Source organism: Chlamydotis macqueenii, chromosome 4 (genome assembly GCF_036417535.1).
Source record: "Chlamydotis macqueenii isolate bChlMac1 chromosome 4, bChlMac1.mat, whole genome shotgun sequence".
NCBI lineage: Eukaryota > Metazoa > Chordata > Aves > Otidiformes > Otididae > Chlamydotis > Chlamydotis macqueenii.
Window position 1 is genome coordinate 68,335,496 of NC_141559.1, and position 17,812 is coordinate 68,353,307.

General features: G+C 39.0%; 1 protein-coding gene across 1 annotated transcript in view; it reads right to left on the bottom strand.

Moving 5' to 3' along the window:
- Positions 1–924: 924 nt before the first annotated feature.
- Positions 925–17,812, bottom strand: part of CC2D2A (coiled-coil and C2 domain containing 2A) — a 62,790-nt gene continuing 45,902 nt past the window's right edge. Inside the window, exons 28-37 of the mRNA XM_086746396.1 lie at positions 16,608–16,706; positions 13,165–13,341; positions 8,198–8,401; positions 7,919–8,008; positions 7,023–7,136; positions 5,907–6,041; positions 3,541–3,663; positions 2,875–2,933; positions 2,205–2,382; positions 925–1,160 (exon numbers count right to left, since the gene is read on the bottom strand). Of these exons, the coding sequence (XP_086602522.1) occupies positions 972–1,160; positions 2,205–2,382; positions 2,875–2,933; positions 3,541–3,663; positions 5,907–6,041; positions 7,023–7,136; positions 7,919–8,008; positions 8,198–8,401; positions 13,165–13,341; positions 16,608–16,706 (1,368 nt within the window). The 3' untranslated portion in view covers positions 925–971. The remainder of the gene's footprint in view (positions 1,161–2,204; positions 2,383–2,874; positions 2,934–3,540; positions 3,664–5,906; positions 6,042–7,022; positions 7,137–7,918; positions 8,009–8,197; positions 8,402–13,164; positions 13,342–16,607; positions 16,707–17,812) is intronic.

A 17,812-nucleotide genomic window follows, 5' to 3' on the forward strand; every position in this document is an offset into this window, starting at 1 on the left:
TTTAGTTTGGAGTTAGGCTCAAGAACACTCTTAACCTTGGTATCTTCTGATGAACATCCTTCCTCGCTCAACCCACCACAATTTCCACTTGGAAGAGTTCAATTCGTAAGGTAATTGCAGGAAAAGGATATGTATTTATATCAGCATTAACAGTTAACACCACTACTTGCACACTAAATAAATTTAATTTTCAGTAAACATATTCTCTTGATAATCTTTTACTAAGGTAACTTGCAGATAAGGATCTTGTACTCCAAAGTAATTTAATCAAATTCTTGTATGAAATGAAGGAGCTTCCACTTAGTTTTTGGTGTAAATATTTATTGAATACTTTGTCTTTAATTTCTAGAGAAAATGCCATCCTACACCTCTAAATGGTGCTGGCATTATACAGACATTAAGTATAAAGTAACAGAAGCAGCAGCTGCTTAAAAATTGAAGTATGGCCTTCACTGGTGGCTCTTTAGTGCATGAAATATAATCATGGGTAAACAGTCCTGATCTTCATTCAGGAACTCAGGTACTGGAAAACTAACTATTTGTATTGTACCTGAATGACAGTGTCTCTGAAGAGGAAGAAGGTCTGTGGATAAAATAAACTGAGTAGCTAAAAACAGTCTTCAAGACATGATTCCAGAAACCAAGTTTCACCTGAAAATAAAGTGGCCAAACTCTGCCATTTTACTCTCTCTCTTAAGAGAGTATGATGTCCCACTGGGAGCTGTAACATGCTGTATAAAAAGCGTCCATTAGTACTGGAATTTGAAGCTGCCAGTCTCTTCCTTACGGACTGGTAATTAGTTTCTTCAGTGGTTGTAGGGTAGATAAAGCTCATGTGTTTGCAGCTACTAAAAATCAGGTTCTTGTTCTATTCTTAAAATACTTTGGATAGCTGAAATCACCAGTGTGAGAAACCTGTTACATTTACCCCTGTATAAGCAAATTTCTTGAGCTATTCTGACTGGTCTGTACTACCTATTTCGAATAAGCGAAGCAACATAAATCCATACAGAGAGAACATTTTGGGGATAAGGATGAATATACACAGCTAGAGCAAATTCAACATTGGAAACATCAACAGTATGAACTCCTGTGCTGTGTACAGCCTCTATTAAAGGTCTGACTTCAGAAAATGGCATATGAATAGGAAATCCAGAGACCTGGGAGAAAGAAAGAGAAAAAAAAAAACCACATAAGGTAAGAAGAAAATGTAAAGGCACTTGAATAAATGCATGGTTTTAAAATATGTTTCACTATGCATGTAAATTTTTATTTTCTATTGCTAGCCTGAGCAATAAAAAAAAAAAATTTGTATTTTAATGATACCTATTTCATATAGTCCAGGTAAGATTGACTTTTTTGCTCTTTAGTTTGGGTTCAAACTGAAGATGTTTAGAAATCCACTAGAATAAAGTTATATTATTGAACACATACAGCATAATGGCTTTTTTCTGCCTGTTAACTGGTATAATTGTGTTCTGTCTGCACTGGCTGGGGATTTGAGGTGGTGAGTGTCTCCTGCCCATAATACACTTCAGGTCCAACAGGAACTGAAACCTCAACTCATCTTGAAAATCGGTGCATTTGTGTACGGTATTGTTACCATGTGTGTTTCACATGAGCAGCAGAAGGACCTAACCTCTAGACCAGCCTGGAGGAGGAATGTATGAGTACAGTAGTGGCTGCAGTGAATACTTCAGTAAATTTTCTTCAAGGAGTGGAGCAAAGAGTAGACAACTGAAGTAAAAGCACAGTGTCGTGTGGGTTCCTGCACCTCTAAGGAGACTCTGTGTAGTGCCGCTCAGCACGAGTGCCAGGTTCTTGCTGACCAGACTTCAGAGCTAATGCACCAGTCAACCCATGAGCATCCAGTGCTAGGAAACTGCACTTGGATGGATGTGTGGGAGGCAGTGCCTGCTGTGGTACAGCTACAGGAAGAGTGCAGCTAATTCCTCTTTACATTCTTTATGTTCAACAGAAAGTTATCATCTTCAACATCTACAAATGAAATAAAATAGATCATCACTACTTCACTTTATAAATATTACATTGGTTTATCTTTGGTATAAAATCTCTTGTGATTTTTGGTAGTAGAAGAAATAAACAGCCTGGGACACTCTTCTGTACCACAGAGTAGCCGTACCAAATCCTAGGGATTCAGATTCCTACTTTCATGCACAAGCCATGTATCTTCACAACCGTACCCTGTAATCTCCTAGCTGCTTTTGCAGCTCTGCCTGATGGTCATCTTCTACATCTCTGCCTTGATTTTGTTCCAGCAGTGGCAAAAAGTTACGCAGGGTAGAGGTACAGTATCTGTTCCAGCGAGTTAGATGCCTTGGTCTCCATTCCATAATCTTATCTTTTAATGTTTTCTCAATCCTGCAACAAAATGTACTGGTTATTACAAATCCAGTATTTACTGTACACCCAAACCAGCCTCCCTTGACACACAGTACAGATTATGGGGAACACAAATTACATCTTTAAATTTACCACTACCTAAAAGCACAGAAAAGCAGTGCCAACACAGCGATCTGGTGCCTGCATGTTCAGGAGCAGAATGGGAGGCCAGTGGCTTACAACTCTTCCGAGTTTACACCCTTTCCTCTCACCCCTCTACAGCATTTTGCTTATGGGGGAACTGAACAGCAATACTTGATCAGTTCTCTCTGGTAATCTCAAGTAAAGAGAGAATTTTAAAAAGCCCTGTGAACTACAGCTTCTGATTTTTTTTTTTTTCAGGCCACTCTCAATTCCTAGCATTCAGAGCAGGTTTTTAGGACCTATGTATGAATACACTTGAAGAATGTAAGAAGATGCTCCACCTCTAGTGCTCAGCACTGATGGCAGTTGTTTTGGAGACAGATTTACCTGCCCTGTAGTTCCAGCGCAGCAGCCTTGTCTGAATACTGATAAACCAATTCTTCAGGCTAGCAATAAATAAAAAATATTAAAAAGTGCAATCTCTTTTTGCTATACAGCAATGTCACTTCAGGAGTTAACTGCCTTGATGGTATTTTGATGTGTTCACAATTACGCTAAAATAATCTGTTTTTTTTAGCAGAGACATAATAAAAACATTAATGACATGTTTGTGTGTAGTGCTGGTTTGTGGTTTTTTTATTTCTTTTCCCAGTAAACTTAACTGCTTATACCCGTGATAAACTGAAAAAAAAAATCCTGTTTGTTTACTAAGGAGTGTGTACATCTTGTAATAATACCTAGACCTTTTCTTTATAACACCAAGCTCCTTCTTTGGATAGGGTTGTCCTATTTACTTCACTGTTGTCCTGAGATCTTACATAGGTCTTTAGAAGATAACAACAGATGCGCGTTCATTCCATATAAAAACAAATAATTTGCTGTATTCCTGCTTTCATTTTCTAAGGAGTGCCTGGGAAAATCTTTTAAAAACCCAATGCTATTACACAAATATATTTAACCACAGAAGTCCAAAGAACGTAATCTCTTTTACGTTATACTCAGTCTGTGATCTCTCAGCCCCTCAAATGAAGTTGGTAATAGACACAGTAATACCTGAACACTGCAGAGACAAGGGTAGGGCAAGCTTCTTGAAAAGAAAGACTTCCAAAGTTTTGGTTTGCTGATATCAAAATTTATCCTTGCTGGGGAATCATATTCTTGAATATTAAACCAAATCTACAAGAAAGCAAGTTTGTTTTAAACTTTCAGCATGTAATCACAGCTATGGAACACATTCTGCTTACACAGCAAGAAAATACCACATAATCTTCACCTCCTCTAGCAACTACCAGTGTAAGCCCATATAAACCAAGGCAATCGTGTCTAGTCACAGCAGGTGTGCAACTTTTGCATTCTTGCATCAAAAGGGATGGTGCTGGTCTGTTTTGTGCTTCTAAGTGTGGACTGACACCAGCGTATGAACTGTTTGTAGATGGCAACTCTTCCTGCCGAATCTGTGTTTTCTCCAGTATTTCCTTTTCAACACCTGTTCTACTGCGCACCATGGCAGTTTTTACACTTTCAGAAAGTTTCTGCACCATCACTTCAGCACCACATGGTGTTGGGTTACCGTATACTCCAGAGTTTCTTCCGCTGTCCTGAGCTGCATTTCCACTCCTCTAGATTGCTACACAAGTCTTTTCTGAATCCTGATTAAATTCTTCCAACAGCCCAGCACAGTGCAGCTGTGGCCGTGATGCCTGGTAGCCTACTGCACCCCAGCACCATTGCCGTTTCAAGCTTACGATGCAGAATAGAAGTAGATATTGCAGACACACACAGCTCATGTATATTTTGTCATCAAGGGGAATCCGTGTCTTGGATTCCATTTCTTTATAAACACTCACTTTGGTCTGTGTTTGAGCAGAGTCTGAAACACACAAGCATTGTAAGCTTCTTGTTCAAAACAACCTTTAAATAATTACTGCTAAGGCTGTAAAATGTACCAACAGTTACTGTGTAAATGTGCTAATTAATATGTAACCTTTGTAACTGACATGGCACAGCTTTTTCTTCCCCTGTTGGATATGAAGTGGTACAGCTCTACGGGCAGCACGCCTGCCCAGACTCACATGTACGCTGCAGTTAGTTGCCTTGAAAGATGTTGTTCAGCTCTCTAGTTCAAGGTTAGCTGATCAGGTTGTCATTGCTGAAGTCCTTAGTTGTTTATTCCAGCAACTAACAATTAAGTTACATTTTTCTTAACTGTAGGTTTAGTACTACTTCAAAAAAAAAAAAAAAACAAACCCAAAACCAATTCAACCACTCCCCAGAACACTTCAAATGAAAGACAGAACTGACACTTTAAAAATATGCTTTAGAATATTAAATTATCATCTAAAGTCTTGTGTTTAGAATAAAATCTCAGAAGATTAAAAAAAAAACCAAGCAGAACTTACAATGCATGACAGTTCAAATGACTTCACCAGGTAGGTTTTCAATACAGAAAATAAAAGCAAATGTTTGCTATACTTTGGTGCACAATGGAAGCCTGACTCACTGTTTCCATATAATGGTTCCAAAAAGCTGAGGAGCAAACTTATAAATGCAGCTTCCAGTTTTCACTCAAATAAATCCTCGGGTTCTTTTCTTAAACTCACCTTCTGTTTCCTCAGTTTCAGACTTTCACACATCTCTCTCCCTCGCTACGGTGTCCTCAGAAGCTGTGCAGGTGGGCTTCCAGCCAAGTCAGGGAACGCTGCTGGCAGGAAACTGCCCAGAGTTCGTACCTCCGGACACAGGCTCAGCTCTGCCCCATGCTGTGGCCTTTGGTTCACCTGCCCTGAGCTGCACAGCTCTTACAATGTCTTCTCTCTCCTCTCCCCCACTGCTACCTCTCTGAGGGTTTCCAGCCACACAATAAATAATATATTGTGAACAGGCACTAGTACTGCTTGTATTTTATAACAAATAAACAGGAGGACTTGATGCCAGGCAGAAAATCAATACAGGTTTTGTGCCTTGTAGTTCCAGCTCTATGCTTTGCACATTGGATCAGTCAGGGCTGTGCCTGCCTATGTATGCAATTCAAGAGACTCCTTCCAATAGACTTTATTTTTAACTTTTCAGTTATATTTCACCTGCAAACTATTGGCTTTGCTGAATTACTGATCCTCAGCTAAGCAGTGGTAAACTGAACATATTCTTAGGCCATCCACGTTGGAAAACATGTAAGTAAGTAAAATCCAGTAACAAAAAATGTATGAATGGATGTCATGATCCACTTAAAGACTTATTTAAAAAAAAAAAAAATCTTTCTTAAAGTAAAGTAGCTGAAAAGCTACTTAAGATTTAATAAAATCACTAATAATATGACGCCATAAATATAGTTACACTGATGAACAAATGATGCAGAAGGTCAAGAAAAACATCAAGTTATCAGCTCTTACGTGTATAGAAATGTGACAAGATTTACTTACGTTATCATAGCTGATCAGACAGCACACATTTTGTAAGGGGCAGAAAGTATCATACTGCCCATAAAAACATCCAGTACTGGGATTCCAAATTACATACTGACTTTGTTCCAAAGTTAATACATATGCAGTTGGTCCCTAGGAAGAAAAAAATGCAAGAAAGATGTTTTAACACTGGCTACAAAGACAGCGGAGTTTGTACTGTTTGGAATATTAAATTTTTACTATTGAGATTAATAGTTTTTTTTTTTTTGCAAACTGGTTGGACTAATTTAGAGGTTCATTACAATTCAACCAATTAACACTTAAATAATAAGTGGTGTTTGTCTCTTAGGTGTCTGAGAAACGTTAGACATACATAGCCTCAAGCTGTTCTTAAAATGCAGCTTCTGAAAGCCATCTTAGTTCATCTAAGAACTGATGTGAAATTCCACATACAGGAATGTTTAACGTATGCCACTTCAACATCAGCTTGTCCTACTTGGCCACTGCCACAACTCTCATCCACAGACATTCTCCGAGTTGAAGGACTGCTGCCTAGGCAGCACACTTTGTGTCTCATCCATCAGCCTTCCCTCATACAGGCACATAGGAATTTCCCAGCAATCTTTTTATATTCTCTATTGGGAATCCTTAAAATTAACTCTCACATTTTCCAGGTACCTTGAAATACTCAGAATAATCCCCCTCCTTACAGCATACCTAAACTGAATGCTTTATTAAGGTCTACCCGTTTCCATCAGATTTGGAGTGGAAGGAACGCACCCGAGTACCTGTTCCTGCTGTGCGGTACCCGAGAATGTGCCGAAGAAACTAGTCTTGCAAGGGATTTTTACCAAAGTTCTGTTTGGCAAAACTTTCACACGTGCTTGGTATTTTGAGATACTAACGGTAGAAATTTGCATTACAAACAGTCTTACCCTCTCTTTGAAAAAGAGCAGTATTGGTTACTTGGAAATCTGAGTGGTTCCCTGAGCACAAATGCATCTCCTAATGGGCAAGAAAATCTACATGTTTTAGTTCTTAGCGAGTGCAAGAAACAATTCTATCCATTGGTGGGAACCAAAGACTTCAGAGAATGAAACTTAATATTCAGACCAAATGAAAAAATCCTCTTACCTCAGGAATAGCATTTCCAATGATAAGCCAGGCTTTTTTCCCCATACCAAGAAAATAATTACACAAAAGCACTGCATGTTCTTCCTCATCTCCCGCCAGAAGATAAAGAAATTGCTAATTGAGATTAAAAAAAAGTCTTTATATGCAGTTATCAACTGTATTTTCAACTTATAACATTTAATATTTCTTAACACTTCTGAAGCAATAGATTCCTCTCAGATATTTGCAACTGATCTTTACTGTTTATTAGGCACTGCTTCAATATCCAGGAGGACAAACAGTGAATGCTGTGAAAATCCATAATTCAGAGCTGAGATTTTACCACAAGAACCAAGGTCTTTGTCTTTCGAGTTATTCTGAATTTTGCAGAGAAGTTCTGAGAGGGTAAAAACATCATCTGTGATTAAAGTAATGTCTGCTGTTATTCTATAGGTGACAGAGAAGGCTAAATATCCCATTATTGCTGACATTACATGCAATGTTTTTCTGTAGTTTCTTGGAACTGCGATGATCAATTTTTAGTCTCGTTTTAAAGTCAGCATCATTGCACTTGTGCAGGAGTAATAATTTTGGATAGTTTTATAACTGAAAAAAAAAAACAAACCAACAAAAAACCAGGAAAAGCTTAAAGCTCTAACTGTTCTTAGGGTCAATCAATGGCAACCTACCAAAGATAAAAATTTTGGCTCATATCAGGATAAGCAATTTTTCTCAAGCTTTGGTCCTCTTTGAAATAAATGGCTTATAAAGAAGAAGTCCTCACAATAACAGAATCACAGAATAGTTTAGGTCTGAAGCGACCTCAAGAGCTAATTTAGTACAATTTCACCCCGAAAGCAGAGGCTGTTACATCACATTCAAGAGGATAAAGAACTTCTGTTTAATGCATTACTTACATCTGATGTACTCCATAAATCACAAATTCCAGCAAATGACACACTGTCTGGCAAAAAAGGAATCAAAGCAACGTACCGAGCCACTAATTCCTGCAAGAAAACAAAATAGCACAAGTCACCCCTTCAATTCATGACACAGGTTTTTCCATTACAAAAAGCGCAGCTATTCAGCAAACATGACAATGTTACGTGCCTACGTGTACCTGCATGTGCAGGCGTGAACACGCACACTCTGAAATCTGTATCCGAGAAACTTCACTGTCTTTTCTAAGTACTTACTGCTGCTGTTTGAGAACTATTTGAGACGTCATCAAGAAGCTCCCGTGGTGGATTCAGAGGTTTGATATATCTGGTAATAAAAACTGTTTTCCCACTGAGGTCAATTACAGTTGTTAGGCACTGGCGGCTTGGAAACTTGGATGTACATTCAGCTTCGTACTTCTCTGCTGCCTGGAGCAATTTCTCATCTTCTTGGGTATCAAACTTCAAAAGACAGTAGAATTTATATAAGAATAGTTTTATTTTCAATTTGGGCTAAAATCTTTACTATATTTGGCTTTATTTCACCATTTACAGGAGTATAAAAGGAGTGTAAAATTCTTTCCTAATAGCATTTTGAACTTTTGTTGTAGTATATACTTTGGCTCACTGTCGTGGTTTTGTTAGTGAGGGGGGGCCTAAGGTGGCAGCTTCTGTAGGAAACTGCTAGAAGTTGCTCCCCTTTGTTCAGGGGACTTGGCCGGGCCTAGGGCGGACCCGCTGCTGGCCAAGGCCGAGCCTATTGGTAGCAGAATGTCCCGTGATAACGCCTCTGCGATAATGTATTTAAGAATGGGAAAACAGAGAAAAGAAGAGAGAGAAGAGAAGATGTGAAGAAGCTGAGCGGGGGCAGAGGTGCAGAGGGGGAGGCGCAGGCCTCATGGGCCCTGCAGGCCTCACCCTCTGGCCTCTCGCCAGGCGGCCGACTGGGCCCAACTCGGTCCGGCCCGGCTGCAAGAAGTGGAAAGGAGATGAGAAGTGAATAAGATGTAAAAAAAGATCCTGAGAGACATCTGCCAGCCTGTTGTGAGGAATGGCTGCAGATGCCAAGCCCATGGAGGTCCACGGAGGAGCAGAGATCCACTTGGAGCCCATGAAGGACCCCGTACTGGGGGAGGTGGATGCCTGAAGGCAGCTGTGGCCCGTGGAGGGCCCGCTGGGACAGCTGTTCTAGAGGGACTGCACCTGTGGAAGAGATGACCCATGCCGGAGCAGTTCCACGAAGGACTGTGGCCCGTGGGAGGGACCTCACGATGGAGCAGGGGAGGAATGTGAGGAGTTCTTCCCCCGACCATGAAGCAGCGGCGTGAAACAACATGTGATGAACTGACTGCAACCCCCATTCCCTCTTCCCCCCTGTACCGCTCGAGGCGGGGAAGGTAGTAGAGATAATGTTAAGCTTGGGAAGAGGGAGGGGTGGAGGGAGGTTATCTTGTTCTCTGTCTCATTATCCTGCTATTTGTAGTAATAAATGAATAGTTTTCCCCAAGTCGAGTCTGTTTTTCCCATAACAGTAACTTTAAGGATTTTCTCCCTGTCCTTATCTCAAACCTCGAGCCGCTTTTCCTTGTATTTTCTCTGCCTGTTCTCTCGGAAGGTGGGTGAAGTGAGAGAGAGACTGCGTAGTCTGGTCCCGATCAGGGCTGAACTACGACACTCACAGACATTTAAGAAAGGTCAAAGTAATGGAAAATTAGGCAATCTTAATTTACTTATGAATGCATGTAATGACCTGCACCTACAGCTGGCTTTGCGAAAGCACCAATAATGTAGTGAAAGTTACGGCCAATAAAACTGCAGGGATGAGTACGTAAAACCATGTATTAATTCAAAGGTAAACCCTTACAGTTAGGTAGTAATCTTACATGCTGTTCACATCACACTCCATTAAAACCACAATTGAGGTTATGCACAAAACCCCACTAATTTTTATATAAACAACACTACGACAATCCTGTGCAATGCCAAAATATTTGCAGAGAAGGTCCAAGTAATTTTTAGTAAATCCTTGTAATTCAGACCTGTCTAAAATTTTAATGCTTTTAGATGAGCTTTTCCAGAGGCAAATCTAGGACTCAAAAGCACATATTAATTATATAACAATGACAATTATTTGCTCATATGTTACATAAAGATGTCAACTTTTAAAGGTCTTACGATCAGTCAAAATTGTTTTTTACATCTACTTATAATCCCTTGTATATTTCCAGTGGTGCTGAGAATTAAAGCTCATCCTTCATAATACTTTTATTCCAATTTGTCGTTTGATACCCTTCTCTAACTAACCAGAGGTGGAACAGCTGGCCAGGGCCCTGCAGCCAGACCTCCAAGTCAGCAGAGAAGGCACACAGTGGTGATTCTTCTCAACTCATAATTAACAGCCAAAATATACAGCCTCTGGCACTCTGCGAATTTTAAGGTAGTTCACTGCAAATATTACTGACAAGTAAACAACTACTATGTCAGAGCCAAGTGACGCAAAGTGCAAAAAGACTGCTGAATGGCACAAACACAAGCTAAATCTTAAACAGGGAACAACAGGAATCTCTCAACTGATTTAACTTATTAATATTGTACCTTCTTAAGCATTTCATTCATCTACATAGAGATTCAGGAAGGACAGCAAGAAAGAGAGAAAAAAGCAGTAAAGAAACAAAAAACGTAATAAAATTAAACTAAAATTAAGCTTAGCATCCTGTAATAGTACACAAGTATTTCAAATTACTTAACTACAGTAGGAATCGCTAGGAAGAGGAACGAAGGACAGCAAAAATAGTTAGTTTTTGTCACTTTATGCCAAGTACTTTCTATAAGTACATCTGTTACATTTGAGGAGTTGCAGCACAGGATTATTACTTTTTCAGTTGTGATTAGAATACACATGTCACTTCAGCAGTGTTTTTATGTACAGATTTCATTAGATACACAGCACCTAAAATAGAAGAGTCTCTTAATGAATTTGGTCCTGGTTTACTTAGTTTCCTCTAACATTAAATTTTATTTTATTGTTTTCTATTTATAGTGCTTTGAAAAAAATAGATTATTTGAAAATCCTGTACAATGTTTGCTAAAGAAATAATTTGGTTTGGCTTAGTATCCAAGGTAAACAAATCATCTGTTGCTAAGTAAATTTTTTATAAGATTTAGAAATATTTCTAATGCAAAGACTGAACAAAAATCTGGCAAACTTCCTAATGATTCATTAATCACAATTGGTTTTTCCATTGTTCTTAAAATTTTAGAAACAGATCTTCTGTACCAATAGTTTTCTTACCTCAGCAATTTCCCTTATTCCCAGTTTTAATTTCAATGCACGTCAGGGACAATGCATATTTTTTGTACAGTTTGGCTTTCATGGAATCACAGAACGGCCCAGGCTGGAAGGGACCTCGAAAGACCATCTGGCCTGACCTTTTGTGGGAAAGGGAGCCTAGACGAGATTATCTAGCACTCTGTCCAACTGCATCTTGAAAACCTCCAGTGACAGGGACTCCACCATGTCTACCACTGCGGAGATCGTTCAAGTGAATGATTGTTCTCACTGCAAAAAAAAAATTCTTTCTTACAGTGAGAGATAAAACCTCTCCTGGTGCAACTTGTACCCACTGCCTCTTGTCTTCTCGGTATGGCTCCTTGTGAGGAGAAGGTTTGACATGTAGTACGCCTTGCTACTTAGAACAGAACTCATTTCCTGCGTTACAATTTACTGTGCTATGATTCTTTGCTGCATCTTCAGAATTAAAGGAACTTCAGACTCTTTCTCATTCTTTATGTCTTGAGTTTTGGCAAGGGGCAGTTAGCTCCTACCGTCATATTTGAAAGTAAAGAGAACTTACGTCAGAAAGATCTATGACTTTAATAAAATATACTGGTTTTTCCCTCTGAAGTGTTCAGATAAATTCTAAATATAGCTACCAAACTGCACCAGTTTACTAAGCACTAATACATACATAACCTTTTGGTAACTAAACATCAAACTGCATCTATGCAAGAACATTTGCTCATTATTTGAAGAGGCTGAGATTCACAATGTACAGTCCACAATATTTTACAATGATTTCTATGATTTCTATTTCTATGATTTTTCTTTTGAAACAGTACTGGACACAGGTCTTCCTATAAACAGAGATCTGTTTCGTTACATTTCATACATTTTTTTTCCCAGCAACTAATTATTGAATGTGAAGATTAAGATTATGAAACTCTCGAATAAAGTCTCATCTATTAAAGGTGCTTCAAGACTGTTAAGTTTATATTTACGGTTTCAAGTCCTAGTAATAATCTTATCATTCAAACTAATTAACCTTAAAAGATATCCATGAATGTGCTTATATATTTTCTTTATTTTCAACATACTAAATTGTAACAATTCCTACAGTATTGCATCAGAGCAGGAAAACATAGGATTGGATAGTTTCCAAGACTGTCATTTAACAGGAAAAAGACTTTTTATAATATATCATACAATTTTATATGCATTCTGAAAAAGAAATTACATAACGACAGACCATTCTCTCTAGTTTGTGTTTGTCCCTAAGTAGCACTGAATTAAAAAAAAATAAACTGCTGCTGTTTCTGCAGGAAAAACACACATCCTTGCTAAATGGATCTCAAAATCATTGCATAATCTTACATAAAATAGTAAGTGGTGTATGCATTTTAACCACATATTGTTGTTAGTGTAAGGCACTTCTGGATAAGTAAAATAACTAAAAAAATAACAGCTGCTGTTTAGAAATAATTATCTTCAAGATCTGGAGGCATGCATGAAGCCATAAATAATAAATGCCGTATTTGAAGAGTATAAACACAGAAGCAAGAAAATACTGCGTTTGCACCTGCCAGCTCCTTTCGTCCACTGTTCACAAATACTCACGTGAATACTTTATTGTTTACAGAAGTAAATCGGAAAATCATACGCTCACAGACAGTGAGTGCAAATTTGCTTTCTATTCCCAATGGAACTAGACACCTGGTGAAAGTTATTTCTCATGCATTAAGTGTCCATCTAACGTAATGGTGCCTCCAATCAAATTGAACTGAGCTAAAAAATTTGAAGTAGAACACTCAGAATTTGTATTAATGTCCTTCTGTACTTGTGTTCATGCTCTTTGGTACACTATGCGTGCCTGTTTATTATGCGTGCATCTCAAGAACTGCACCACTGGAAAAAAAAGCAAGAACATGTTGAATTACTGATTAGTTACCTTCTCTCTGATGGACTCTCCAGGAACGAGCTGTGGTTCAATGGTGATAAACAGTGTTATATATGAGCCCTCACTCAGATTTCGCACAGAATCATAACCTCTCTCGATTCCCAGGTTCTTTTCTTTGCTGTAGCCAAGGAGGACTGGAGGAATATTTACCTTAAATGTACCATCAATCTACAACATACACAGAGAAGTACTTTTAATTAGAAGTAAAAACATAAAACTTCCTTCTTAAATACATTTTCTGCTTGTATTCAAGTATTTATTCCTTTGATTTCTTTACTACTTTGAATTACAACAGTAAAATGAAAGAATATGACATATATACTTATTAACTGTGGGGAAAACATGAGACAAGTAATTGTTAAATGTATTAATTACAACTGAATTTCAGTCTCTCTTGCATATTATGGGCATTGATATTTAATGTAATGGAAATCACAGAATCATAGAAAGGTTTGGGTTCGAAGGGACATTTAAAGGTCATCTAGTCCAACCCTCCTGCAAGGAGCAAGAACATCTCCAACCACATCAGGTTGCTCAGAGCCCCATCCAACCTGGCCTTCAAAGTTTCCAGGGCTGGGGCATCTACCACCTCTCTGGGCAACCTGTGCCAGTGTTCCACCACCCTCAGTGTAAAAAAATGTCTTCCTTATATCCAGTCTAAATCTACCTCCTTCTAGTTTAAAACCATTACCCCTTGTCCTATTGCAACAGGCCCTGCTAAAAAGTTTCTTTCCATCTTCCTTATAATCCCCCTTTAGGTACTGGCAGGCTGCTATAAGGTCTCCCCGGAGCCTTCTCCTCCAGGCTGAACAACCCCAATTCTCTCAGCCTGTCCTCATAGGAGAGGTGCTCCAGCCCTCTCATCATCTTCACAGCCCCCCTCGCTCCAACAGGTCCATATCCTTCTTATGTTGGGGGCTTCAAAGCTGGACGCAGTGCTCCAGGTGGGTACTCCAGAGAGCAGAGTAGAGGGGCAGAATCACCTCCCTTAACCTGCTGGCCACACTTGTTTTGATGCAGCCCAAGATCCAGTTGACTTTCTGGGCTGCAAGCGCACATTGATGGCTCATGTCCAGCTTCTAATCCACCAGTATCCCCAAGTCCTTCTCCTCGGGACATGTATCATACACACTAGTTCTTAGAGAAAGAAGGAGTGCCAGCCTTTCGCTACTTTTCTTTCAAACAGCCATCTCCTTGTGGCACCATTTACCCGTAAAAATGACAAAATGGCAAAATACACGTTGCAGGATGATGTTTCTGAAGGCAGTATCACACCAACACGCCTTCGCCTACGTTTGTGTAATGCAAGAATGATTCTCCAGCACCTCACAGATGGATACCTTCCACACAGAAGCTGCTGATGCTTCTTGGGTGCAAATGAAACTGGGCCCATTCAGCCAGCTTCCCCATGGAAGAGTGCTCCGATAGACTCACCAGCCCTTTGCACCTCCCTCTGCCTCCGTAAGTAGAAGATAAGGCCTTTCTGAAAGATCGTGTCAGATGAGATGGCATGCCCCACACTTTCTTGGGCAAGTCTCAACAGTGGAAGCATATAGCTTTAAGAGACAAGGAGGAAGGTTAACCTCCTGATTTGAGCAGAATTCAGATGATCGTCATCAGGAAGGACATCTTCAGTGGACGCGGAAGATGAACAGATGACTCACTGGGCTGGCGCCTCAAATATTTAAGAAGAAAAATAAGTTGCTGCAGTATAGTATAACAGGATGAAGAAATGCTTCATTTGCTACTGAAATTTAATTGCTACGTGCACCTTGGTGTAACCGCTTTTTCAAATTCAGTAAGAAATCCTGTTCAAACAAAAAGAATCTCTAAAGCTGGGAAGATCTATGCAGGCACTCACACGGTTCTTAGGGAATCACAGACCACCACAGCTCCTCAGAGAGTCAGGAGTGCATCTGACTGGAATCCTGGAGCTACTCTGGTTCTACACAGAAAGACCTATACATTAACAAGAAGTATGAAGAACAGAGGTTGACATCAGTATCGGTAATCCTCGTAGGCTGTGTCCTTAACTATGTATTGGTAAGAAATCTGTTAAGATGTCTAAGTCTGTCCATTAAGTCCCTCAGGACTGCAAGCAGACACACTTCTCAGCTGAATTTCATACATTCACCACAGAACATTTCCCTAAAAAGAGGAAAAGATCTTGCTCTTTCTTGTTTGTTGACCTATTACAACCATGGTCACATTATGTGGCATTGCCTGCACAGGACAGCCAAAGACTCATGAAGAGAAGGCTAGAACTTCTTACTATTTACATCTTCTTCGAAGTCAATGAAAGCTTCATTCTGTAGGGCACCACAACCCTCACACACCTAAATTCATTGACTAGCCTCCCAAGTTGAAGACAGCATATTATTAATGATCTAGCAGAAGCAAGTGGACTAGCACTCGTTAGACATACACTGTCCAAAATTTCTCAGCAATGAAAAGAATCCCATGCTTTCCTGAACCCCATGACGTGTATGTTCTGTTATGCCTTGCAAATGGAGAGCCCAAGAAAACCACTTTGAACTCCAAGCACTGCACTTAAATTAAATGAGAAGCCTACAGACTTATCCTCCACTCAAAGAATCCAGGAGGCTCACAGTATGTCTTAAAGTCCTTAAGGTTCTGAGAAGCGCCCCATATAACCAGAGAAGGGCCAATCAATGTGTCATTAAGTATGCAACTGATCTCAGTTTCTTACTTCATGAAGATTCTGACACTTTCGTGATATGATGACTTAATCTACACATAAAAGTAACTGATCTGCAGAAAAAGAGTCCTACAGCAAGAATACATTATGATAGGACTACTGATGTGAAAAATTAACTTATTTAACCTAAGTTCAGGATGGGTGCCTGGACAAAAATACGCCTTTCCCCTACAACAACTGCATGTTTTACTATCACTCCCATGAGGAACTGCTGATATCTCTTGAAGAAAGGTTGTCTTGAAAAGTTCTAAAAATGGAGGAAAAAAGGGATTAGGAGAGGCAAAGGTGAAAATTTCGTGATTTATGAAAAGTGTGAAAAAAGAAGAGTCAGGTCAAGTTTCCTATCACCTGTCTAGGTGATACTCCTACTCCTAGTTCACATATCTAGGCTGGGCAATACCAAAGATCTCAAAAGCAACTGACAAAACCATCTAAAGAATTTGTACTTTTAACCTTATTACTGAAGGAAGCCAGGCTGCATTGTCAGAGTAGAAGTACGTTTGTCTATCTCTTCTCCCTTCAAAATGTTGAATCCACTGACAAGTATTCACCAATTTGACAAAAAGCAGTAGTTTCAAAGACATTTTCAAACAATTCCATAAAAATAAACTAAAAGGTACAGAGAATATAATTAAATCTGACACTCCATTACCAGCCCCTTTCCATTCTCCAGTTTTATCTTTTAAAAGATTTACTAAAGGTTACTGGTACTTACCCTCGCTTGAAAATATATGGTAGTAAATGGAATCTTAACACATCCCAACCAGCGTCTCTCAACACGAGTGTGGATTCCACTTCCTCTTTCACGATCATCCTATTAAAAAGTTGCCCAATATAAAACTCCGTAAGACAGCTTCATTTCCTTTAGTTCAATCAACAATTTAATCAAGGCACTAATAAAAATTCTGTAATGTCTTAATAATTTACTATAAATGGAAATTCAGTTACTAGTATGGCAATGATTATTCTGCATGCCAGATGCTGAACAAGTACAAGAAGGTCATGGTCTATGATACAACGTGCTTGCACTTCAGGGTTCAACTCCTTTATAACCTGTAATGGAGAACTCAAAAATCTGACAAGGAATCCACAAGAGTCTTCTCAGACAAAGTAAATTAAGCTATGGTCTCCTAATGAAATATTTTACTAGTATTTAAAAAACCTTTTTGAAGGTAAAATTATACGAAAATCTAACTAAACCCTGTGAAATGGAAGCATTGCTCCTCATGTGTAGTGCCTATCAGGGATTTCCAAATCTTGTATGACCAGCCTGCATCTTATTTCAACTAAAATTTCTCTAAAAGCTAGAGTGATATCTGAGTTTCAAGTCTGTATCTTTCTTCCTTCTGCTGCATCAAATTCCATTTCAGTTTTGAGGACAGAGTTCTGTTCTCAGTGAAATGTGTGCATTATTTATTTTTGGGATATACTTTCAAGAATGTTGAGTGCTGCTGTTTTTGTGTATGCTGAATTGACTGGGAAAGCTTTCACTGGTTTCAACAGGGGAAGGAGTTACGGCAACGCTGAGAGCTTACAAAAATGTCTTGTTACTAGTAATTGCAATCTTTATCTCATTCCAAAAAAAGAATATAAACAACCAATTTTTTTTTTTTTTTTCACCAAACAGATTGTAAAACAGGATGAGACAGAGCATAAGACAGTTAATAAAAAATGCAGGAACTGGAATCATTCATCTGGAATTTAGTTAAAATCCTGATTAAGCTGAAGAAGAAGAGAACTCAGATTATGGTTCATATGTTGCCTCTCAATTTTATTATCTCCAATTTCATTAAGTATCAGTAAAATAAATTACATACACATGTTCAACTCTAGCAGCGGATTATATAGTACAAGCTTAATTTGTACAAAGTTTAACACTGTAAAGACTGCAACCTCTAACAATCTTGCAGCATTGACTAG